The sequence below is a fragment of the Eurypyga helias genome, unplaced genomic scaffold (genome assembly GCF_000690775.1).
Source record: "Eurypyga helias isolate BGI_N326 unplaced genomic scaffold, ASM69077v1 scaffold19054, whole genome shotgun sequence".
NCBI lineage: Eukaryota > Metazoa > Chordata > Aves > Eurypygiformes > Eurypygidae > Eurypyga > Eurypyga helias.
The window spans coordinates 8,011-34,114 of NW_010248476.1; the positions used below are offsets into that span (position 1 = coordinate 8,011).

The 26,104-nt window shown below is 42.7% G+C and overlaps 1 protein-coding gene across 1 annotated transcript in view; it reads right to left on the minus strand.

Moving 5' to 3' along the window:
* Positions 1-26,104, minus strand: part of LOC104509208 (serine/threonine-protein kinase WNK1-like) — a gene marked incomplete at both ends in the record, with an annotated part of 83,295 nt that overhangs the window by 6,473 nt on the left and 50,718 nt on the right. The window contains 14 exons of the mRNA XM_010151067.1: positions 1,225-1,341; positions 1,755-1,917; positions 2,479-2,570; positions 3,060-3,113; positions 3,251-3,532; positions 4,653-5,126; positions 6,184-6,333; positions 6,964-7,035; positions 9,484-10,704; positions 12,409-12,666; positions 15,737-15,924; positions 17,004-17,340; positions 17,564-17,783; positions 19,155-19,243. Of these exons, the coding sequence (XP_010149369.1) occupies positions 1,225-1,341; positions 1,755-1,917; positions 2,479-2,570; positions 3,060-3,113; positions 3,251-3,532; positions 4,653-5,126; positions 6,184-6,333; positions 6,964-7,035; positions 9,484-10,704; positions 12,409-12,666; positions 15,737-15,924; positions 17,004-17,340; positions 17,564-17,783; positions 19,155-19,243 (3,717 nt within the window). The remainder of the gene's footprint in view (positions 1-1,224; positions 1,342-1,754; positions 1,918-2,478; positions 2,571-3,059; positions 3,114-3,250; positions 3,533-4,652; positions 5,127-6,183; positions 6,334-6,963; positions 7,036-9,483; positions 10,705-12,408; positions 12,667-15,736; positions 15,925-17,003; positions 17,341-17,563; positions 17,784-19,154; positions 19,244-26,104) is intronic.

Consider the following 26,104-nt stretch of genomic DNA (forward strand, 5'->3'; position numbering starts at 1 on the left):
GTAAAGCCTGAGACACCGTTCTGTCATCAAGTTTCTGGGATGCAGGTTCAGAAGAGCCAAGCATGATGTGGTTTTATCAGGCTTTGCAATGTAGAATACTTACTAAAGAAGCATTCAGTGCTTTAAGCTGAGCAACAACTGATATTACCCATCGGAGGAGTGCCTACTAGTATCCTGATTAAAGGGAAACTAGGAATTCTTCGTTCCATAGGATCATTTTAGGTATGGGGCAGAGACACATCTGTGCCTTCTCTCTGTATTTCTTGGCACTTGACTACATGTTACTGGCTTGTTTACACTGCCAACACATGGACACAGCCAAGAACCGCCTTCTTCCTCTTTCTTTCTTTCTCGGAATGCCATTAGTGGCAAAGGGATCAATGTCTCCTGTGTCACTGATCTGGCTCTTTCTGCCAGGTCTGAATCCAGCACACATCACCTATTATTCTGCCACCTCTTGAAGCTAAAAGATCCACGCTGCACAGCTGCCCAACAGCTGGCAAAATATATTGCTTTTTGTCATTCTCCCTTACTTCAGCAACACCAAAACAATCTCGGTTTCACTCAGATTGTACCAGCCCAAGAACAGAAGTTTATAACGTGTTTATATACAGAAGTGTATACAATGGTCTTTGCTTTGCCGTTATACATGGAATGGAGAGGTGGTTTTTCCCTTGAGAAAGTCAAAAGCAGCAGCAGTCATTACTGACTTTCAGGAACCACAAAGTGATTCCCCCTCCTTACTTTAAGGGCAGAATCTTGCCATTCTAGTCAAGAACAACGACAAAACACTCAAAGCTTAAGCATAAGTTGTAAAGATCTAGCAATGTTTGCCTTTGGGAAAGCAAACAGCATGTGTTTAACCTGGCACACACGAAGTTGTTTGAAGTTCTCGAAAAAATTTGATTGTTAAAAAACCAAAAGAAGAAGTTGTTTGAAGTTCTTGAAAAATTTTGATTGTTAAAAAACCAAAAGAAGATTTACTTGGTAAAACCACAATTCTAAGGTGAAAATTGATGCGAATTTTCACGTGAACTGAGCGTGCAGTATTAACTGTCACTTTGGTACATCACTCTGAGCACAAAGTTTCTAGGTGTGCTTGGGTGCCAGGAAGGTAAACACAGGCCATGCTACACGAAAGAGCAATTCTGAAACACAAATGAGAACATTTTACATTACTGCTGGGATTGAGACTGGATTCAATTCTTCATTTCTAAGTCTTACCATAATTGAAGCTATTTCCTCAGGGTTGTCACCATCCAAATCGAATTTGAAAGTAACCATTTTGCGATTGTGTGTCTCCAGCTGGCATTCCACTACCCGATCACCTTTATTTGAAACCTAAAGCACAGGAAACAATAGTTCAAACCAAAAGCTTGAAAACCTAAGGCTTGTGCTTTCAAGCTCAGAAACAAACCAAAGGTGCTGGTCTAATACAAACACATTCTCTCTTTCCAGTCTAATAAATGGTGCCATGTACAGCATTGCTGTTTCTGAGGATACACCAAATATTCTGGAATAGTCTGTGGAATCACTGGTGGCTAAGCAAGCCAGTTTTGCCATATCTAATGCTCCACAAAGCTCTTAATAGATGTTTGGAACACTGACTCCAGAAGCAGAAGAAATACACTGGATAGCTTGTGTGATTGGGGTGGGCACAGAACAAGTCTGCAGAAGAGATTCCTCAAAGGAAAATAAACTTTTTGAAGCCCAAAAAAGGCACCCTCACTGTCACTGTAATGAAAGATACTCACATTGAGAATTCTCAGTTTTGGCCTAGCAGTCTTCTCATGGCGAGAGCGACTGCGGACAGACCTCCGCATGTGACGTTTCGTAGTCCTCCCTTCATGCCTTCCGCTGGAAGCTGGAACATTCTCGTTGCCATCACTCAATCCTGAAGCAACATCAGAATGTGCACTAAAAAGAAAAAACACAGCTTTACATTAGCATCCATCCACTCCAAAACCGCAACAGTACGGTTTACCCTACCAGATGGCATTCTCTTCTGGAGAGCAGGAGATGCCTGTTAATCACAGAGTAGGGGAGAAGAGCTCTGTCAACACTTAGGGTTGCTTGAATAGCATTTCTAACAGTAATTATTTAGCTACTCTTGCAAGCAGAGTTGTACAAATGTATCTTCTGAATATGTTTTCAAGCTATTTGGAGTTTAAATGCCGTGTAAGTGCCAAAAGGACAGAAAAACCTCCTTTATGATCCATTTGACATAACAAACAGGATTAGAAGTTAAATCACTACACAATCCTATTTACCCCCTCCATCCCCCACTGTAAATCAAAAATTGGCCCACCTCTCATGAGCCTATCATTCCTCTAGGAAGTTTACTTCCTCACATCCTCAAGAACACCCCCAGTAAAAAAAATATCCCTCGTGCAAAAAAATACCTAAAGATCACTAAAGGAAGACTAATGTAACACATGAAACTGAAATTCAGTTTGGTGAAGAGAAAACAACACTTACCTATCCATAGAGGAAGCCAAAGGGGTAGACTGAGCAGGCTGTGTTGCTGGAATAGTCTCCGAAGGAGCAGTCTGTGAGACTCCCTGAGTACCCTATGGATAGAAACTTACATCAAGAACTCCCCCAAAGAGCTCCCTTCCTTTTCAAGTAACCCAGCAGTCTCCAACGTTTCCTCCCAAGTCAGTTGTAAAGCCAGAAGCGCTACCTTTCTAGACCTTCTGACAGCTGTCATTTAGACAGCTCCAATTTACAGAAGATGCTAGAGCAAACTGCAGTGAAGCAGATCATTTATGGGGAAGGGTAGGGAGAGGAGATCAGCCATCCTTTCTAACGCTGCGTGTCACTACAGTTTGCCATGCAGCCGCAGTCTTACTAACAGAATGTGCGAAATGCAAGCCAATGCAGAACGCAAAGGACAACTCCAGTTCCCCCTAGCAAGAACAAGGCTGCAGGGGATAGGCATAACCACAGATTCTCAAAGGCTATCAGTTGCGGCTTGTCTTTGCTACGGCAAAGATGTTCTACAGTGCTAGCAAGAAGTGAAGTGTTAACAGGTTTTTGCCTGCAGGATGCACACTCACTTCCCAACAGAACAGCCAGTGGCAACAAGGTCCCCACATTGGCATGACATTCTGCTGTAAGAAAAAGGTCATTTGAAATATTAATTCCCAACTGAAAACAGGCACGGAAGGGATTAGTTCCCAACACACACATAATGTTGCTTAAGTCAAACGCCCTAAATGCATCACTGCGTTACATTCAACATATTTACCTCCAAAACTGCCTGCTGCGAGGAGGCGGAAGAGGCCTGTTGTGCTAAACTCACTGTAGGCTGGGGTACTTGAACCTGTCCTCCTAGGCTGCCCATGGGAACTAAAACATTCTGCTCCACATACGGCTGCACAACAGGAGCAAGATAGCCCGGCTGAGCCATCGCGTCCGTGGGTAAGGGAGGGGACAGTACGGCAGTAGGAATGCTAACAGAGGCCACAGCAGAGGAAGGTGCAGCGTTCGAGTCGCCAGGATACTGAGGCGGCAACCGAGACGGGAAGCCCTGGAATAGAAACGAGGGAGTCAAGTTAGTCAATGTCAGAGCTAATCAGGGAAAAACAAGAATTAAAAATAAAAGAACATCAGTTTCGTAGGCATGTTCCAGCCTTCCCTACTTGTTCAAGCACTCCCACAGACCACCTTCCCAGAGCAGCAAACCGTTCATACGGAGCCAAAGCTCAGCCTGCAAATCACCATGCTTGAACAAGCAAATTCCCACTCAGTTTCAAGTCTCAGGCAAAACAGTCTTCATCTCCCAGCCCTCACAGCTGCCTATTTAGCCTCATATTTTAAGGCCCAAGACTGGAAGTGACTGAAGAATTTTCAGGCTGAACAACTACTGCCTAGATGTTACACAGCTGCTGCTGATCCTTGAGAATAACAGCAAAAATGCTCTTGTGTTCTTCCTGTGCTCTCATGATGAGCTCACCCAGGAATTGAGGGACATGCCAACACACCGTTTGTTTTACGGCACTCCTTCAAATCCCAGTGCAGGTGTTTCTACATGTAGACCATTTTTCTTCTAGAAGAGTCATATGCTGAGTCGCTACTGCCATCACCATTCAGCGTGCCATTTTCACAGCGATCTCAAAGCTGAAGCAGTCCGTGCCCAACAGCCTAGCATTTCATGGCTAGCATCAGGTACCCACTTCACGTTCCATGCCATCTGACCTATTTCTAGCAAGTGTCCCCCACTTACCACCTCCCTTCCCAGACTCAGAATGAAAAACGGACATTGCTGAATATGCTGCCATTGATTTTCTTTCCAACACACATCCCCCATTTTTAAACATCATTTTTAAATTTTTTTTTTTTCCCAAGTTGACAAATCTCTTGGATATGCAGCTGCCCTCTTTCACACAGTGGTTGACCACAGTTCTGCACTATGATTCTGTCATTTTAGACAAATTCCATTACCTAATATGAAAACCTCAAAACACCAGCGTGTCCAAAGACTTTTTTCCCCCCTCCTTAAAATGGTCCTTTACCACAACAGGAGTCGCCTTCATGGCTTAATGGCTCTCTTACAAGAAGTGAGTTGGCCCGGGCACACAGTTCAGATCTGGTACCTCAGAGGAACAGGAAAAAATGTGGAGAAGAGTTCTGCTGGCTTGCAACAATACCTGGTAAAGAGCATCTCCAGCAGGAACTGAAGCTTCAGCAGCTTGTCCAATGCTGACTGGCAATCCCACGGACTGGACAGCCGGCTGCAGGAGCTGCGGGAGAACCTGGCTGGGCAACTGAGCCACAGGCTGCATCACTGTGGGGAGCTGGCTAGGGCCAACGGTTGATCCTACAGGGACAGCGGTTGCCGCAGCAGACGTTGCCAGCGTGAGCAATGGCTGATTCATGCCAGCTGCCATTGAAATGGGCAGTGACTGGAAAGCCGGCTGCGCCACTGACACATGAGGAGCTGCTACGGGCAACTGCGAGACCGAGAACTGGGGAACCATGGAAGTTGGCAAGGGCTGTCCCATGGGTAGGAAATGAGAGCCAATGGGGACTGATGGGGCAACTGAAGGCTGAGGGAGAGAAGGTGCTGCAACAGGTAATTGAGGCTCGCCTTGGATGATCGACACTGGTTGGGAAACAGGAAGCTGGGGAGGTAAAGAAAATAGAGATAGATTTTTTTTTAAAAAAAAAGCAGGGTTGCAGAAAGCAGAAATTTTTACGCATTAGTCAAAGAAAGAATTATTCAAGTTACAGCACTCTGTTAAAGTGGGTGGGGAGCACAGTTGGCAGAGTGGCTGGGAAGTTGGCTGGAGTTCCCAGAGGTCCTCACTTCGCAACACTTCCTCTGAAGAACTCAACAGGCTCTTGAAACAGACACCCACAGAGGGTGAAAGAGCAACATTCGAATACCCTGGAGCACTGACGTGCATAAACAGAACCGAATTCCCCTCAGCTCTGCCCCCAGAGCCCAGCCTGCCTTCTTACAGTAAAGAAGTGCAAACCTTTCAACAAATCTGTCAGCTTTGGGTATGGGGACTAAAGCAACGGAGAATGAAAAGCCACTGTGCCAGCATTCCGAGGATGGCAGGGGATATGTCAATTAAAGCCAGCGAACAATGCAACTGGAAAGGCAGTTTAGATGGACAAGCAACAAAACAAACCATTTCAAAAACAAAAATCAAGGCTCACATGTTCAAGACAGAGATATGAGCCAAAATGAAGTAATACTCAGTAACAGAAGCTTCTTGACCAGGTAGTAAAGGAGAAGAGCTGAATAAGAAAGATGACAGAGTGGAGAAGACAGTCCTTATGGTTCGCTACCTAAATAAGTGAACGTTTTACACACATCGTGGTGCAGAAGATAGACATTGATGGGAAGCAGAGAAATGACAAGTTCCTGAAAATCCATTCATAAGACACCATTCATCGATACGCCTCAGGATATTTTTCACAATTTAAAGATCTTTGTGTGTAGAAGAGCTATCCCTCCCTCAAATTACTCACGACTGCCACATGTGAAAGAAAGGGTTTCCAACACATTTTCCAACAAAACTGAAAGTTGTGGTACACTAAGAATGCTAATATCTGGATGAATGTTTTGGAACCATTAGAAAAGATGGCAAAAGTGAAAGTAGCAGCATGTTGAATTTGCTAGCTGTGAAGAAGAAAAATCTTCTGCTAGAAAGAGGAATTTTTGTTTACCTGTGTCCCAGCTGCTGCCTGAGGCATTGGCATAATCTGTGAAGTTTGAGTTTGAGAGACAGTTTGGGTGGGAGGGGCACCAGCAGAAACTGATGGCTGCTGCAGCTGGTACTGTCCAGGCTGTTGGGAAGAGGCTGTCTGCTGTGCATTCTGTAGTAGGGAAAAGAGGCAGAAGCTATTTTTTCACCCCAAAGAAGGTTTTAAAGCATATCCTGTTTAAATTCTAGTTTTACTCCCTCATAAGTGACAGTGGTTCTGCTCAATCTCGAGTCAATTAAGCTTTAGCAATCACTTATTAGCATCACTAATACAACTCCATTATCGGCACCAAATCTTGCAACAGAGTTATTTCACCTGTGAAAACAAGAATGAAGATTCTATAAAGGAAGAAAAAGCAGGTAAGAGAAGATGATGTTGCAGAAAATAGTATTTCCAATTAGAAGAAATCATGAGAATGAAGTCTGCCTGCTTAGACAGTCTAACTTCCAAATCCTGACATGCCTCCCCTTGAATGGGACCTCCACTGCAAGCTCAAGTAAAAGGTGGGGAAGACAGACACATAAAACCAAAAATTCACATGATTCTAGAAATACATTTTAGAAAGTCAATGAAGTTCATCTCACTCATAGCACGTTAAGATGGTGTGAGAACCAGAGGATTCCTTTGCTTTTGTCCAAAACTATGGGTTGAAGGGGATCAGAGGTAGTCAAGTTGCTCTTAAGAAGTCAAAATCCTATACTATAAGTATTTCAGTCCCTGGTCTGGGGAGTGTGATCTTACCTGCTGAGTGTGTTGGGTAGGTTGGGATGGCACCGCTGCGCTGCTTGAAGCTGACTGGCCTTGCACCTGTGTCTGGAGGAGGGAAAAAAGACAGAATGAGCTTGAAAAGCCCTAGGATTCCTGCAGCAAGCAGTTAAAATCGTTTTTGCCTGGAATGATCTGGTTGGAATAGGTCTCTAGCTGACCTCTTGGACAGCTAGTCCTTTTGGAGTCCTTTTAGCTACATTCCACTATGACAACCAGAAAGCACAGCAATGTACAAGAGCTCTGAACTCATCATTATAAGTTTTCCAAAACAACCAACGCAGAAAATCTTTGCAACCCACGTGCCCCTCAACATGAGGCAGATCAGCCTATCAGCTGCTTCTTCCACTGATGATGCTTTAAGAGCAGGGTGCCTTGGTATAATAAGTGGAAATACAGGCATTGAGTTTTACCTTTACATGTGTTCTAGACACAGTTAGGTGGGGAGATAGGAGACAGCTAGAAGGAAATAAAACTACCTGTTGAGAAAAAATGTCAAATATATACAGGATTCTAGACCAATAAAAAGTGCTCAGTACATGTTGAGTGCCCTTTGAGACGCACATCAAAACACAAGCTAGAAATCATTTCTAGACTCGCCACCATTCAAAGGCTATCAAAAACTGGATAGTAAAGAATCTGGGGGTCCACATTCTAGCTGAAACAATTACTGAATGAATAAGCAATGAAAAAAATGGAGGAGTGGCATACAAATGAATGTGAAGGATGTAGAGGAAAATGCAATGGATTTTCATCATTATTTTTGTGGCTGACATCTTTAATCAGATCCCAGGATTGTCATTATTATTTTTGTGACCATTATATTCCTTTACCAGATCCTGGGAGACAGCTAGACAATGATCTCCAGATGAGTTCTCTGAGCATGCACCACTGGGGTGAACTGCCCTCATAAGAAAACGTATCTGGTGTATCATACCAGAAATATCTACCAAAATTCCTTAATGCTGTGATCATCCAGCTTGTAGAAGCTTATTAGGAACAAGTTTATTAAAATTACATACTTGTTTAATTATAGAAACTTTGGGGAAAGCAGACTGCCAATGAAAAGAACCATTTTTTTCTTTGCTGTTTTAGAAGCTTGAGGCCCTTACTGGCTAGGATCTAAACGTGTACACTACCCCACTGCTGTAACATCTATTCACACTGAAGGACAAACTTGAGTCGAATTCTGGTCTTCTAATGAATTACATAGAAGATCCCAGAATTTATATTCTGCAAGATAATGGTGATCCCCCACCGCGTTTTCCAGACATATTTTACCACCAACCCAAGTCACCTCCTGAAGTTTAACAGAGGTGGGTTATGAAGAAACAATCCCCAGGTGATTTTCAAAACTTCTTGCATAGCAGCTCCACTCCACAAGTTCTCTTACAGTATAGAAATTACTACCTATTAGGCTGTTTATTAAAGCTGTTCCAGCTTTATTAAAACATCCTTATTACCCCTTACAGAAAGCCTTAAATACTTAGCTCTTGATCTTACCACAAAAAGCAGAGATTCTCCTCCTGTTCCTTCACACAAATCCCAAAGTTGCTAATACACCAATAACTAAAATGTCAGAGAGCCCCTAATTCCAAGAACAGAAGGAATGAGAAATCTACTTAAATTAAATCCTTTCTGTTCACAGAAAACTCTTATGAAAAGTTTCAGACTACAAGTGCAGACACAATGTACATAGACAATAGGCCTCCGTCACAGCGTACAAAGGCGTTACGGACAACTGCAAGTGCAAATGCCATATATACTGATAAAACATGTACCTCCACACTAAGCCTCAGGCCTCAAATTCTGCTTTTAAGAACACCATATCCTAGGCTTATAAGGAAGCAATACTCATTAGCAACAGTTGTCTGTGCCACTAATTTACTACTCAGCTAGTTTCTTTAACGATTCTGCAAGCACATTTCCAAACCTTCGTACAGGTACATAACATAGCTCCTTCCATTCCTCTCTTCGCAAGCCTAGAAAAAGGCTCTTGCATTTTGGACAGTCCCCAAATCGACCCTGTTGTCTAATGAAACATTAATCATACAAAAGTACAACTTCAAATTACACATTCTCATTAAATTGCTAAGGAGCAGGAACAAAAATACAAAGCAAGTTTTAAAAGCAGAGAAGATACATTTCATTAAATCCATTCTTTATAAGCCATTTTGGTACTCCAGCTTGGGTTTTTTTCCCCCAAAGAACAACTAGTCCCAGGAGGAACACTGACCCTTTGTTACCCTTAACACAAAAGCCCTACCAATATTCCAGCCGAAGCTGAACACAGACCAAGTGGTTGCTGAAGCCTATGTCATTGCAGCCTGGTCAGTCAGGGAGACCCTAGCGTACCCCTGACTCGGTGGAAAGGCACCCCCATGGACACTAATACTTAGAACCACATGGAGCAAGTCTAAAAGCAAGGCTCCCCTTTAGGTGCAAGGTATGACTTAGAGAAAGTAGAGAAATTCTGGAAGGGTTTGCTCCTGTAACCTGAGGATAGAGTGCAGGTGGTCCTGATGAAAGCGAGGTGGACAAGGCCTGCGGAGTCGAGGCTCCCTGGGGGAAGCAGATGAAGAGCTGCGACTCTTGCAACACCTTCTGAGGCAGCTGAACAATGGGCAATGAGAAGTCTGAACCAAAAGCAGACGATGACCCCCCTGTAGGGGGGGGAGACTGGAAATCGACAGTGTCAGAGGAAGTCAGCTGTGAGGAATCACTGGAGTATTCTGGGCTTCCTTCCGGCCAGCTCCACCTGGCAGACCCCCCTCTGGGACCTGCTAACTCAGGACCAAGATAGTTAGACTGCTCCTCTGTCACAGGCTGAAGCCGACCATGCAACCCTATGCCTGGAGTGGATTCCTCTTGACTGGTCTCCATAGAACCCCGGCGGCTTCGGTAGATGTGCTGGGGTAAAACGGCCCCTTCTGCTGGCGCAGAAGTCGGTGTGTGCACATGGAACTCAAAGACACAGCTCGCTCTGCCATCACCACTGTGAGAGAGCACAGCCGGGGCAGAGTGTGGAACAAATACCTGGTGGAACGTCATCTGAGCAGGATCTGCACTCAGAGGAGCTGAAACACTGGATAATGGAGAAAGGGGACCCATCCCAGAATCCAGCCTCAGGTTCTGAACGTGTCTTGCCAGGTACGCTTGCCCCGATTGAAAGTCGAACACAGAGCTTTGTGGAGGACCACCTTGCCCCTGGTTTGACTCAGAGACCTGCTTCAAATGTTGTTCAGTCGCATGAGAGTTATAAGCTACTTGATCATACTGCTCCGATACCTGTGATGGATAGTGCATGCCCACCAAATATACAGCTTCCGGATGCATTCTGTAGTGAGCATCCTCTGGAGGTGTTGGTCCAGATCTATAGTCACTCTGTACAGGAGCTGGCTCAAACACGGGGTTAACTTGCACATGCAGAGGCTCTCCAGCGACTCTCTGAGCTGCTGTGCCCAGCATAACGAACGCCTCTGGTGTCCAATTGGCGGGGCTACCACCGGGCGGAACTAAGCTCTGGCCAGTCTTCAGCAATGGCTGGAAGTGGCAAGTTTGGGCTTCCAAAAATGAAGTGCTCTTGCGCCGCTGAGCGACTGCCACCTTCGGCGGGCAGACAGGTGGTGGCGAGAAAGACACCGGCCGTTCATGAACGGTTGGGAAAAATATCTGTGAATCTGGGAACGTTGGTGTTCCCCCACGCGGATGCTGAGGCTGTATCGACATGAACAAGACAAGTAATTCATACATTAAAAGTGAAAGCACATCAACATGCACAGTTCTAGGCACAACTAGGCAGTTCTGTGAAGTAACTTTATAGAATGACTATTCAATTCATGGTCAAAAACATACAATACTTAGGAAGTTTAGGTGAGTCGTAAATATCTATTAAATACATCCGTGGCAGGCATAGCTACAAATGGAAACATTTGCTGGTGTTAGAGCTGCTTTTCCAGTCCAAATCGAGAAATTCAACAAAATAAACCAGTACTGCTCCTGACAATGAGATGAGATGTATTGTCCATCGTGATCAGTGCCTAAAGCCAATCAAGCCCCTGAGGTTACTGCCACATGGGGAATTTGAAAAATCAGAACTTGACAGCAACAACAATGCAGAGCCTCTGGTATGCATTTAAAGGTAACACGGCATTAAATTTTAATGTTATCCAATGTAAAAACCACTGTGCTAGTGTCCTGCCAGGAGCGTGTTCTGTACGCAACCCGGACACCTAAAGAAACCGCTCATGAAACAAAACTGAACCATTCCAGCTCATAGATGAAAAAAACCTATGATAAAACTGCAGAGCCTTTGATTCTGCCCTATCTGATCACCTGTTTTGATCCCTTTGATCATATCTTTTGATCATACCTTTTCACATAGGAAATCAGCACTCACAGAAACAAACCTAACTCTTGCCTGGACAACAATACATTCACAGGTGTAGTAACAGCAGAGTCCCCAGGCAATTCCACTCCAGCTGATGCAGTACTTCAGATGAAGCTAGTCTTATTTAAGATATGTAAGAAAAAATTAGTTCCACATTTTATCATCTCTGCCTACAGTATGCTGATAAGAGACACTGTATTATCAACCCTAAAGGGAAAAATCCCTGCAAAAGTCAGTAGCAGATATACCAACTTTAAGACAGATGCCATTTATGACTCTTGCAACTTGCTGTTTCCACACATTTGTTTCCTCCCATCCCCTTTTGTCTGGAAAAGCAGCAGCAAATTTCCATATTGACCAACATGAACAAGAAGGTCCTACAGGATGAAGGACCTTTCCTATGTTCTGAAAACTAGTTCCACATACTTCACTTAGAGAAGTGTGTCTCAAAATTTCATGTAAATCAAAGCCCAACACTGAAAACAGACTACCTCCTGTCCTGCAAGCTATCTTGCATCTAATCTTCTGAGAAAGGCTTGGCTTCTTTCCATTAAAGAAGCAGCCGCAGTGGCACTCCTGATTAAAAAACTATTTACATTCATATTGAATTTCTAGTATCAGCTAGAAATTCAGCTAGCCAAAGCTTTTACAATAACCAGCCATGGCAATCAAGCTTTAGAAGATGGTTGTTTTATGCAGGGCTTAATTAACATTCAGTGCTTACTTAGAAGTTGGAAAATAAAAAGCTGCTCTTCTACCTTAAAGGGATAAGAACTAGTCTTCCCTTTACCTTCTGTGGTACAACTGGGTAATTCACATTTATACTATCCTAAAACACAAAAACCAAATGGTCAGCCACTGTTGGATAATACTTAAGTGCACGCTTCCCAGAAAAATACCAACATTCCAGCAGCACAGCATAAAGTATAAGGAATCAGGTCTTCATTTCTTAATTTTAAAAAGATGCCCAGAGCCCAGGATGTATTTAATAACTTATCTTACTGTGCCGGGAGGCAAATGGTAACACATACAGGACTGACAGAGAGGGAGGGCAGGCTGGAGCGTCGATGCTTGCGTGGAGAGGCAGAGTGCATGGGCAGGACACTTTCCAGGGCTTTAGAAAGCTTTTCTGCAAAGGTTTCTTCAGGGACAGTCCGAAGGTAGAAAGGAGAAAGAGGTGCAGACAGCGCTGGTGGTGGGGTGCAAGGAGCACTGAGAGGGATGCAGGACATAGAGGGAAGAGCAGGAAGGTGGGGGACACAAACTGACATGCTACGACCACGTTGAAGCTAAAGGAGGAAAACAAAAGTTAAGAATTGAACACTTAAAAAAAAAAAACCAGCAAAATCTACAATGAGGTAGAAAAGAAATGCAGACACACAATGAGAGGCCCAATACTACGTGACTGCTATGAGTGCAAGAAGATATGAGAAATGCTGAATGAATGCCAACACACTGGGAAGAGGCTATGTGCACCGCTGAGGGCCGACGCTTGCTTTGGGTTACTGAGCAGTGCGGGAAGTTCCCCAGCACCCTTACGAGCAGCACGGGGAAGGCAGAGCAGACAGGAGAGACTTTTCTCTGGGGCCACTGATGCAGCCCACACTCTGTGTACTCAGAGCATCTGGTAGTCTGACAAACAGAAACACCTAAACAGATACTGATGACCTTTCAAACTCTCATTCTCACTTTAGAGAGCAGAATTAGAAAGTTTGGAGTGTTTATACGTATCACCTCACCAGTCTCTCTGCTGGGGCATCTCCTGCCTGAATTAAGTGGACTAAGCATATGCAGTTGGCTCTATTACCATTAAAATTTAAACGTTACATATTCTACAACATGAGTTGCATAAATAAGTCTGTTTAATGTGTGGAAGATTCAGTAAAATGAGTCTTAGGCGAGCATTTTCCAGACACTGAGCCAACAAAAGCATCAGGATTTTGTAATCCTGCCACAATCCAGAAGGCCACAGGTCAAAATACAACCGAATTGGCAGAATCAGAATTAATGGGTTTAGGTTATTTGGGGGTTCGTTATTACTTGGTTTGGTGTGGTCTGTTTTGCTATATTTGAGGCAAATAGAAAGAGGCAGTCTTCAACTGCAAGTTTTCCCTCTCTAATGGCATACGCCTCTTACGGATGTAATCCACAATTTCTTAACATAAGTGAAATCACATACAGACCCTCCAGGGAAAAAACCTCAAGATATCCAGTGGAGATCTGATTTTTGAGATTTCTGTGGTGAAAACAACTCACCAGACTGCTCAAAAATTTGTGAGGGGCATAAGGGAACTCACAGAGTTAAATAAGTAATTTACTCATAATCTTCAGCTGTTCCAAGGCAGGACTAGTTATACATGCTGTTCCTTTGTCTAATTTATCTAACCTGCTCAGAAACATTTCTGGTTATGGGGACTTCAGTACTTAACTGTCCTTGTTGGCCAGAAAAAAAGCCCTTCCCACCCAATAATTCCAAGCTGCAGTTTAGGCTTATTATTTCTTATTCTACCTGACAACAGTGCTGTGATCTGATCAGCTGCCTCCTATTTTACAGCAGCCTTTTACAGCTTTCTCTCTCAAGCTCATGTTCTCCTCCAGCCTTCCCACACAAACCGTGTTTTCTGTCTTTCTGGCAGCGGTTTTTTGACACTCTCCTCTGAATTCTCTTCCAGTTCACCCTCAAATTCGCTCAAGGAGGGTGCCCAGGACAGACTTACCAATGGCCAAGAGCAGAACAACTACTTCACATAAGATGTTTGCCTTTTCACGATAGCATGATGTTTTTGACCATGTCCGGCTTGCGGTTGAACATAATCCCTGACCCTTGGGTTTTTGGCAGAATTGGTGCCTAGGCACAGTTGTTGCCCATCCTGTACTCGTGTAGCTGATTATTCCAGTTTAAACATGAACCTTGTTCCTGTCCTGATTGACCTGTGTTCTCTTTCTTTTTAAGGCTATTTGTCCAGTTGTCAGTATCGTTTTGACTTGTCATTCTGTCTTCCCAGTGAACTGTTAGTAGTTCCTGTAGCATTCTACTCAGTCCTGTCCACCTCCTGGTACCACTGTGGTCATCATGAGCACATTTTAGTAGTGAACTAGGCAGTTTGACTGTACCTGTCATATTCTTGTTCTCTCATCCTCCTCTCAAAAGATTAAGGTCCTTCAACCTGGAATCTAGCCATCCCAAGGCACTGAAATGGCTTCTGGTCCCATATATGCCCCCACACCAAAATATGGCTTACCCAGAACAAGAGCTTGGAGGGATTAAGAACTCATTTTATCAAGAACTAGCAGCAACACGTGCTTCAGGTTAAGAGCCTTTGAAAAAGATGGAGATCCTTTGCTGGGGAGTGAGACCAGCATGTTTTCCAAAAAGCCAGTAACGCCAACAATTCCGTAATAAAGCCTACAGCCACAGGTGCCAAAAAAGCAAGGACACTCAGTCTTAAGTGTCACATGTTCTCCCTTATGTATTCCTACATTATTCCCTAATGTCTCTGGCCTCAGGCTTAGGTTTTTATTTGTGTAAAAAAAAAACCACCAAAAAAACAAACAAACCAAAAACAAGTAACAAGGGCACCACTGAAGACAATATAATAGTAGCAGAAGTTCTACTCCGGAGTTAGAATAGATTTCTGCACTCATACTCAGATCTAAAAACGTACCAAGGGGAAAACATACCAAAATAAAAGGGCAACACAAATGAACATAGTAGGAAAAGTATTTGTGCCCAGTGCAGACTTTCCAGGGAAAAGGAATACGCATGGCAACTGATGAGCAACTCAACACAAGCTAGAAATAAAACTGGGAACAAGGGTGTGGGGTCTTGTCAGTCTGGAGTTCTCACATGCAGCATTCTATAACAGTTCAAAAAATCTTACCTGCAGAATCTGTAATCAAAGCCTCACAGAACACACAGAGCAATTGTATATTTATAGAGTAACTCAACTATTCTAACCCCTTCAAATCAAACCAGCAGCTTGACCCCTGGTAACTTCATGTACACATACACATATCACCTTCCCAAGTGAGATTAAATGCTGACTTAGCAAATGAGAGTCTTGTTCTGAGCACATTACTTCCATCCATAAAAAACACTAACCCATTATCCTGCTTAAGCATACTCAAGATTAAATAAAAGCTTTGAAGACAAATAGCCATTGCACATCCCCCCTTAGCCTAGACTCTGTCACCTTGCAAAAATACCCCCCCTTTTACTACTTCCATGCAGAGTTAGTATCCCATGCAAAACAACACATCCACAGAAGATGGCCTGGCAGACCTTTCTCTCACCTTTCAAGAGCAACACAGAAAAGCAAGTCATGCCATGCGTTTGCAATATTGCAGAATCTGGCTTACCGCTGCAGGTGGCTGAAATCCTCCATGCTGCTGTGACTGCACTTGGCCAACTGAAGCTGCATATCCCTGGACAGCAGCTGTCGAGCCTGACTGGTCATGCTGGGAACCATACGACACAGTCTGTTGACTGCTCACACACGATTCAGTATAAACAGATGACCCCTGGCCACTGTCAATCGTCCCATCAGCTGCAGAAGATAAAAAAAATCCCCCTTTCAAGAACTGCAGTCTGGATTCACAATTATAATCTATCAAATATTAGATTTATGTTTGTGCCATGTCATGTGGACCTTATCAGCAATTTACCTCTTGTAGTATTTAAGTAGGTTAAAAATTTCTTTTTACTTCCCAAATATAGTAATTCCTTACCAATATGCCTAACCCTGAAAAAAAAAAAAATCAGTAGTTTCAGGTTTTCTTTGGGAAGACACTTAACAGTAACTATACTTGCTATAAAAGGCTAGAATAGAAATAGAAACTTAAATTCCACATTGTTATGAATGAACTTTCAGGTTTTTTAATCACTGTTTTTCTGTATTTAATTCTACAGATATGTATAAAGCAGGTCTGTTGTGCTGGCTGGCAGATGCACCCGATGAAGGCACAATAGAGAGCTTAAAACCCCGACTACCTAAAGAGCAGATAGCAATTTGCTTTCTAACTTCACCATTCTAATATAGAAGTTCTTATCTACCATCATTATTCAGATACTGATTCAAATGTTGGGATAGCAGAAGAGAAAAAGCTAGGAGTGTTAATTCATCTTTTCATGTATAGTATCTAAAACAGGAAATAAAACCTTCTTTCAGAAAGCAAATTATGAGCTGAACTGCTTGTACATCAATCTCATTTCCACCTTAAACACACACTAGCAAGGTTTCAAATAAGTGTTTCTAATAACTAATTGCACCAGTGCAAGCATATGCAGCCTTCCATAGGGCCACAATATACTGTCCCTGTAGGAGGGCAGCAAAAACTAGGAGATGGTCATGCTTCAGGAGCCCCAGTTCATTTAGTAAGTTAAGTTGAAGCAAAGGAAAGTGATTTTGTGCTAAGACATTGGACTGTGAATTGTGCCAAGACTTGGCTCAGCTAAGGCACAGGAATGCATGTTATCTTGCTGTGCTTTCTAGAAAGCTAATGTTCTTCAGCAGACAGCAATGGCAGACAGCAACATCCTCAAGTACCTACTGCTATACCCACTGAAAGTTTAAGGGAGGAAACTGTAAGTGCAAGAGTTCCTGAATAAACCAACTGACACACTTACAAAGAACAGATATACTGGGTTGCTGGAACTGCAGCTGTTGGTGTTGATCAGCTTCTGGCTCTTCAGGCTCCACTTGTGTAGAAACCGATGCTGAAGTAGTGGGGACAGGTGTAGTACCAGTGACAGATAGGGGATGCTTTGACCCTGCATGGGAAGCACTTGATGGTTGCTGTTGCTCCAGCTGCTGCTTCTGACTACCTTCTTCCTGAAGCTTCTTCTCCTGTTCTTCTCGCACCAACTGACGCTGCTCTCGCTTTCGCTTAATCAAAGAAACCCTGTCCTTGATAGCTTTCGCCATTGTCTTGTGATCCCCTTCACAGACATAGCCAGATTCCACCTGAAGGAGGATACAGTCACAGAATTCAGACTGTCGTAGACAGCCACAGTTGCAGTGCTGCAATACAAGCTGCCACTCTCTGGCACTAACTTCTCATTCACAAACTGCTGAAGCTGATTTATTTCTAGACAGTAACAACAGCAAACACAGAGGCTTACAGACCACGTCTCGCTGTCTGAGAACGCCAGTACTTCCCATGCTCTGGAAGACCACCAACACTTACCATCTCCTGTGCTACATCCTCTGGGACATCTCTCTCCAAGTCAAAGGAAAACTCTATTGCCTCATTATCTTTATATTTGCCCTTGAGTTTTTTGATGTCTTCGATTCGCAGCCAGAGTTTAATGGCAATTTTCTCTCCATCATCTTCCTCTGCTAGTTCTACCCGTACTCCAGTCTCTTCTTGGAAGAAAGCATGATTCAAAAGGTCCTTAATAGCATATCTAGCATATTGGGAAAGAACGTAGAAAGCACACACAGTTACTAGGTTTTATTAAGGAATTCCCGTGCCTGATGACCCCCAGATTTATTCTCTATTTTTCATGCTTCTCCCATGAATTATTAGACAGCCCATCATTCACACTTCTATTTAAAAGCCTGATGGAGAAACAAAATGCAACAATGCCACAGATATACAAAAAAGTATCACACATTAGTCAGCAGGTACCAACAGATTTAAGCCAACTGAACAGGGTAAGTATTAACTAAAATAAGAAACCTTGAAGAAACAGTTTGCTTTTACTGAACATTAAGATCCAAAACACAAGCAAGTCAGTACAGTAATCCAAGTATGTATTTCAGTCTATTTCGAGGTCTTATCAAAAGCTTCATCTAGTAAACTCTGCACAAGATAAGCACAACATTATTCCTTTCATATTTTGTACTATTTTGAACTCCAATTCGCGTTCTGTTTGGCACAAATTAGAAGCTTTGTCCTGAGGGTACAAAAAAGAACTATGTTCATATATACACAGCATCAACAGCAGTAGTCTAGAAGTTAACCACTTGAACTAAATGGCAAGAAGTTATGCACAGCCACAAAATGAACTTAAAATTGGAAAAAGAGTACAAAATTGTTTAAACCCAAGAAAAACAGAAATTAAAAATACACGGCAACACCATCCGATGTGAAACTTAAAGGAGTTAGTTAATAGAGGGGATGAATAAACATCCATGAACTGACAAAACCAGCTCTGAACAGAATAGCTAGATGCTAGAGAACAGCCAAAGGCCGAAGCATTCTTATATCAGACATTCAGGAAGCAACAACTATGTAAAAGCAGGGGGAAAAAGAACCCCAAACCCCACAAATAAGACAAAACAGTTACAGATTTCCTGTAATGGTGTAAGTTAATCACTTCAATTAGAAGTCATCTTGCAGATAACATGGATGAAAATGAGCACAAAGAGTTTAGAAAAATAGAAAGAACTCAAAATAATCAGCCATAAAATGCCAAGAAAATGAGGACAGGAAAAACAAAGGATTACAGAATAGCTAACCAACCAAACAATCCAAATACCTGGGAACCCAAAAGGATTGTCCTCCGCTATTTTCTGACTAGTTCTAAGTTTTAATACCAGCAGTAGAATTTCTGAATAAACGAACGTGGATGGTTAGTACAGCATTTGCACCTTACCTGACAATTCTCTAAAACAATCATTGAATAAGGATCCACCAAAGAATAGAAGCTGCAGAAGTGATACTGGCTTCCCAACTTTCATCAGAACACTGAAGGTGCCAGGAACCAACTCGATCTGGTATCACAGACCCGGACTCAGCACATAATACCTCTGTTTGAAGAGGAAGCACTTACCTTTCGCCTTTGTTCTGCCGAATGCATCCCTCAATGATCTCCTTCACTTCAGGGATTGCTACTTTATCAAAGCTGGCTGGCTTGACACCCTGGAACACACAAGCAACAGAGAAACTGGAAGACCCAGATTTACATTTTGATTGTGTTTACAGACCAACTTTTTTTACTCAATAGATAATTGGCCTGAGTTCCCCTCTAGTGCAAATTACAGCAAAATCTGGCCCCAACTTGCTGTTCATCTGTTTGTGACTTGTGCAAACGTTGCCCCCTCCCCCTATTTCTCAGCCACACTTCCATAACAGAAGGCATTGGCAGTGAGGTTCTCAGTTATGATTGGAGAACCATTTGGTTTCTGTGGAAGTTATGCTGGTCAGAGGCGAGTACACAGACTGGACTGAAAATGAAATGTTTCCGAAGTAACCCTAATGCACAAACCCACATGATTAATTCAACAGTCCTCAAAGGATTCTGCTGCTTCCCAGAATGTTTTCAACGTGTCATTACATGAAGTAATTTTGGCATTGATTGATTTTACAGGAAAAACCTTAGCCCAGAAAGCTCTGACTGAATCATTAAATAACTTGTCCAATTAAAAGAGGCAAATTAAAAAGACTTCCCTGTATCTTAGCACTCCCCAGAAGACCTACTATGCTGAAACCACACTCCTGCATCACTGCTGCTGAGTTCAGGAAAATCAGCTTAGCAATACAGACCTTTACAAAAGCCCTTCAACAACACACGGCAATCCTTTCTCTAATACACGCTGAAGCCATTGGGGAAGAGCAAGACAGAATGTAACTATGAACAGCTACTCAAGTCAGCAAAGCAAATAGGCCATGAGATACGACCATCTGGGAATTCTGCAAAATGCTGCAGGCAGCAAGCCAAGCTTCATCACTTAATCATGGCCAGAAGCTCGATTTCAGGGGCAATTGTCCACCACAGCAAAATTTGGCACTCAATTTTACTTGATTCAGCCTTTAGCTTCAAATTCTGTGTTTAAGACAGCAGAAAGAGAGAGGATTACAGCATCCTGTTCAAATTCTGTTTTATTAAGAGCCCATGTTTTCAAGCCAAACAATCCTGAAAACCATACACTTGATACATCTGACTTTGTCACTGGTAAATCACAACTAAACAAAAATTGAAAATCATAGAGAGCCTGAAGTACAGAAATATATGTAGTACTACAAGCAGCACGATTTGTGTCCTCAGAAAGAGCTTCTCCCAACATCCTACACAATACTGGTTTCCACCAAATGGGGACAGTAAGACACAATCCCTCCCCCTTCCTCTATCATCAGTGGGAAACAAATCTCAAAATACAGAAGTCTGAGTCTGAACCAGAGCCTCTGCAATACTGAACTTCATTTAACTGAACATGGAGACTTAAGATAATAATTTCCATCTACATGCAAACACTTTTCTTCCCTTGGCCAGACATGGCAGTGTAGTGACTTCGTATATTCACCACCTAGAATATTCTCTACCACACTCTTCCAGGAGAGGGCATAGTCAACATCAACTTTGACAGATGCAAACACAAGACTGGGAGAAGCACAAGAGTCCAGTCTTTCAGTGGACAACAGTGCTATTTGTCACTACATTTTACGAAGGTGTCATATCTCGAGTTTTTAAAAGGACAAAATACCCACCATAGGAACACACGTTTTTTCACTTCATAGAAACTTCCCGTTACAACAGCATTCTCAGTCATTTCTTTGCTCTAAAGTTTGCTCTTATGAAATTCTAGCAATTGAAGTTCACAGCACTGAAGAGTATATTGTGACTAGAATAAGCCCTGAAACACAGCCTGTCAGTGAACATTAATTTCATGCTTTTAAAAGCTTCACTGAACATTAGGACTTTTGGAGATCAATGCTTCAGCTGATAAAGACACCAGACAGAAGTTTGGATGGGTAAGTTTAACACTTACACCAGGTCATACTACAAAACTCTACACCCTATACTCTATACTATAAACACATACATACATAAACTATGCAGTAATTATTCAACTGCTTACTGTACATATTTGTATGTAAAGTTGCCAAAGTTTAAGACATCTACATCTCAAATAGCTCAAGGCCTGGAGATCGCACGTTTACGCTGTGGCAGTAGAAGGAAGATGTCAGATCTGTGAGAATCTCATTTCAGAAAAACTAAGAGCTGAGTAAGACAACTGGTACAGCAAAACATAACCATAATGAAGTTAGAACATGAGTTTTCTTGTTAACTATTTTACCGCATACTCTATTTCTTGCATGAAGCCTGGAAAGGTAAAGTTGAGAATGGATTTTAAAAATCAGTGATTCAGTCTGCTACTCTGTGTTTCTTGATCCTAAAAGAAACTAAGAATATCCGTCCAGAATCTTCAGGCCCTTCCATGAGGGCCATTCTACAATACCTCATTTTGTGAACTCCAAACTAAGAGTTCAGTTAGAGAAGCTCCTGCCAGTCTCCTCCAGCACAGCTTTTATGTTCTTAACTGCTCCTCAAAAAATCCAGGAGAACCTCACCCTGGAGCCTAAAGCCAAGAGAGGATTCTGCAGTCAAGCAGCTACCTATTTCTCCATGTGTCCCACGGGCCATGAGAAGGGTTGCCTAAGCCTAGCCTACAGCCTGGCCAAGCTGCCCTTGTGCAGAACTTCAGGCCACTTCAGTACCATCAGCTCTTACCTTTTTTTTTGTTTCCTCCTATAAGCACTAGGGGAAGTGTTAAGCTATTTTACATAACCAGACAGAGGATACTAAGAATGATAAAAATCACTAAGTCAGTGAACCCTTTTTTACGCAGAGCTGCCCGTAACACCTTAATCTGCCATTGCAGAGAGACCAAAGGGAGGCCAGGCCCTGCAATTCATGTAACCTTGATGTGTCCTTAGAAGCACGTGAACTGTGCAGCCAGGCACACGCTCATTAGCTTCTGAACTCAAAGGCACTCAAGTACATACTAAGCTAGTCAGTAATTCCTGGTTTTCGTGACACTTACTGCAAGATGGTCATGTTCCTACAGGCACTACAAGATGGTCATGTTCCTCTACGCTTCTCTTGGTCCCCAAACTCCTCAGAAGACTCAAAGGACAACTCAAATCTTTAAATCTACTAGTCCTCATCCCCAGGGGCAGTGTACTGAGAATTAACACCTGAATCCCACTAGCATTCTCTCTGAGTTTACTAAGAATAGAAGAAAGAGCTCTTGCAGAGAGACAGATGTAACAGGCACACATGAAAGCCATCAACACTTTCTCAGGCTCCCATCTAAACAAGCATGAATTGGCCGTGCTGCTGAAAGTAGTGTTTCCTGTTCTCCATCTCCCATTCCTAGAGCCACGCCATTTCCTCCCTTTTGCTGGCACATGCATTTGTACAGCTGCATAATGATCCAGATCACTGGGTTTATCAGACTTTAAACAAATCCAGCCCAAATGCAAGCCTGCAGCCGTTTCCAGTGAGAGGAAGCTCCCCAGTCTGTTTAAGCTCTCAGGCTCACAGAAGGAAAATGATAGTGCAGTAGTTAACAAGGGCAGAACTGCTTCTTTTGAAAGAAGTGCTAACTTAAAATAAAACCCACTGAACTCGTACGTTTTTGAGAGCACCTTTAAAATAAAGGCACATATGTAGAGAACCTGAAGCGTAAGTGATGCAAAACCGAATACTTATCTTACAGCTGTCATATTAAGCTTAAACAGAGGTTTCTTATTTCTCTTATTTTGCATGTGGTAAAGTTTGTGATTTTATCAGATTCTGATCATGGGGGGGGAAAGGGGGAGGGAAAGTGTTCCAAAACTCAACATACACATTTATATGGTTATTTGATGCATTAAAAACAAGTTACTCCTACAAACACTAGGTTTTCAAGATACTTAAACACCAAAGTATAAGTTACCCAGAACATCTCTTCACAATTTTTGCCTCGCAACACATAGTATTCTGCATTAGTTAATCACCAGATTGCTGGGGCAGTGGTTTTGCATCAACTTCTAATGCAAGAGATACTGAAAATACAATTTACTTCCAAAAAGAAGGTACAATCAGTGCTCTGTAACCTTTACACCAAACCAAAGTGAAGACAGAGGAAGTGTTACATACCCTCAGCAATCTTAAATTGAAAAATACACTCAGATCTGGAATAACAACAACATAAATGGAAAATAACAGAAGCAATAAGTGTTCCAGCCTCAGTGTTCAGGATTTTAAACTGACATTTAAGAAGTTAGGGAGGGAAAACGTAGTCAAGCTTAAAAGCTGAAGACGCAAGTTATGCAAATGTAAAGCAGTTCAGCAGATTTGTTAAGAATTCTGATTCACCCAAAATCCTCTTCTGCGGCTACACGCACTTAGTCTATAGAGCTGAAATTCTTACTTACCTCTTTAACGCAATCCTTGTGAGAGCAGCAACAGTGGGAATTAACAATTACAAATACGGGACAGATCTCTCTTTTTGTAAAATCCATCAGGAAAGAGAGACACACACAGCAAAGAGTGAGCTGGGTTGTTTCCAATGAGAATCCACTAGGCTGTGGACTTAACGCACAGCGGATGGAAAGCAGACATCCAAGTTAGAAGGGAGCATTGTTTTCTCTTTGACACCTCTTGTACTTTTCCAAGTCCAGTACATGAGGCTGCAGAGATTTGAGCTTAATATTTGCTTTTGCCCCTCAAATACAGAATAGAAAGAATGAATATAAACAGGAGTAAGTGTCCTCTGCCTGCTCAGCTCTCGCTGTAAGGAGGAGGGAAGAGGAGGCAGTGCAGGGATCCTTTACTTCCTGCCTGTCCCCGCCTCCCGGCTTGGCTACTCTGCCTATTCTCCACCCCAGTTTTCTGCCATAGTTGGAGGCTGCATGGAGGACCATCACCCACTCCAGTCTTGCTGCTGCAGAAGTACACTTTTAAAGAGAGGAAGACGGGTCAGCCCCATGTGTTGTTCTGACCCCAGTTGCTGGCACTAGCTCTGTAGTGGGGGGAGGATGAAGGCAGCTGCTGGTTTGCCTTTTCTTTCCATGGAGCTACTGAAGTACACTTACACTAGCTAACTTCCACTGAATCCTAGCAGAACACAAGACCCCACTAGCATAACACAACATAGTCCACCACCCTCCTTCCTGACAATCACATTCTGCTACCCTTGGCAACATCATCTGCTTTCCTTTAACTAGGAGCTTGGTGGAAGGGAAGAGATTTATTTGAAGGAGATTTCCAAACAGTTGGCCAAACTTAAATAGCCACATTGTTGTCTTTTTTTCTTTTACACCACATGTGCCCAAAATACTGTTATATTTAACACCTCTTGCTAGTCTCCAAACTTAAACTTGAAGTCTGACATCTCCCCCCACCCAGTATCTAGTTTCAAACAGCCACTGTAAGACTTGTTCACTAATACAGTGAGTTGTCCTCAGCTTCAGGGCTTTTGGTTTTTTTTTTTTGAAGGACATAAGGAGCAAAATTAAGAAAGCTCACAGGCACTGATTTAAAGTCTCATGTGAGTAAATGAATTTTGACCAACTACTGATGACAAACTGATGAAATTCAAGTTAAAGATAAATTTTCACCCCAAAATGGTATATTTAGTTCCTCAAGTAAACCCCAATTACACCAACGTTGCTGTTATACCACGTGACATCAAACTTGCAAAAGCAAGCCTTTTTAATCCTTTACTGGGCATCTTCAAAATCCTCGCCACCAGCTGCTGTGAAACTTCAGAGAGATCAAGGGAAAAGGGATCCTGCTACGCTGAGTGGCCTTCCAACTGCTTAGCTAGATGTTCTATGCCCCCTGCCCAACCATAACCCCCCCAAAACCAACTGCTGATTATCTCCATTTTCAACAGTGCTTACTGGTACCGTGAATAAAGCAGGCTGGAATTTTGCCTGCCACTGCTTTTTTGGCTGCAGTTGCCTTCAAACCAAACAGACATGCTGCAGTCAGAGCAAATCTACCTCACTGGAATAAAGGAGCCTGACATTCGGCACACCTAGCTATGGCTACGCTCTTCTGTGGTTTACTGCATGACCTGCAAAGAACATTAAACGCTTCAGCTTTTCACAAGCACATGGCCTACCTGTCCCAGTCTAACCACAGTTCTGGCTTGGCTCTGTTCAAAGGTGCTGTAACTGCAGAGCTTGAAAGGAATTCTACCGTAACTGATTAATCTTCTCAAACAAAATGTTCTGACATTGCAGCCCAGAAGCTAATAGAATCAGTAGCAAAGTCAAATCACACAAACAAAGTAATTAAAGTCTCTATATTTTCTTTTTACTAAGTTGTTACTGTTCCAGTTTGAGCTAGTCCCAGGCTGCCACAAACCATTAGTTCCAGGAATTTGGGCAGAGCATATGATTCCAGTGGAAAACAAGCCAGTGATCCTACCTCCTTCCCCACAGTCTCAAAGAAGCCCTCAGGACATGCCATATGTGGCATTTTAAATGGTTTAACCAATGATCTTCTAAATTTCACTACCTGCTATTAGTTGCTTACCCAGCCCACAGAACCTACAGGTTTAACCATTTCACCACTGTTTCCCTCTCTAATCCATCACCTTAATCCTGCTGTCTGTTCTAAAGAACAATCTTTATGATTCAATTCTTTCCTTACTTCCTACAGGGTACACCTGTAACTATTTGGTAATTCTCATCCCAGTCCCATCAAATATCTATTCTGAAAAGGAAGACTTCAGTTGAAGAATTACTCCGTTCAAGAGAGTTATGAGTTGCCTACAGAAGATGGATTTTATTGTGCTTTTTAAAAGCAAGCTAGAGCAGATGAGAGCACAGGGGAAAAAAAAATAAAACCAATGCAACACGTTCAACAGAAGTGGAAGTGTAGCTCCTCTGATTGCAGTATTTTCATAGCAATTAATTCTGGACAATTGATAATTCTGCCAAGAATTAATTCAGTAAGTCCTGCAGAATAAGCTCTGCACCAGATCGGTATCCTAACAGAGTAAA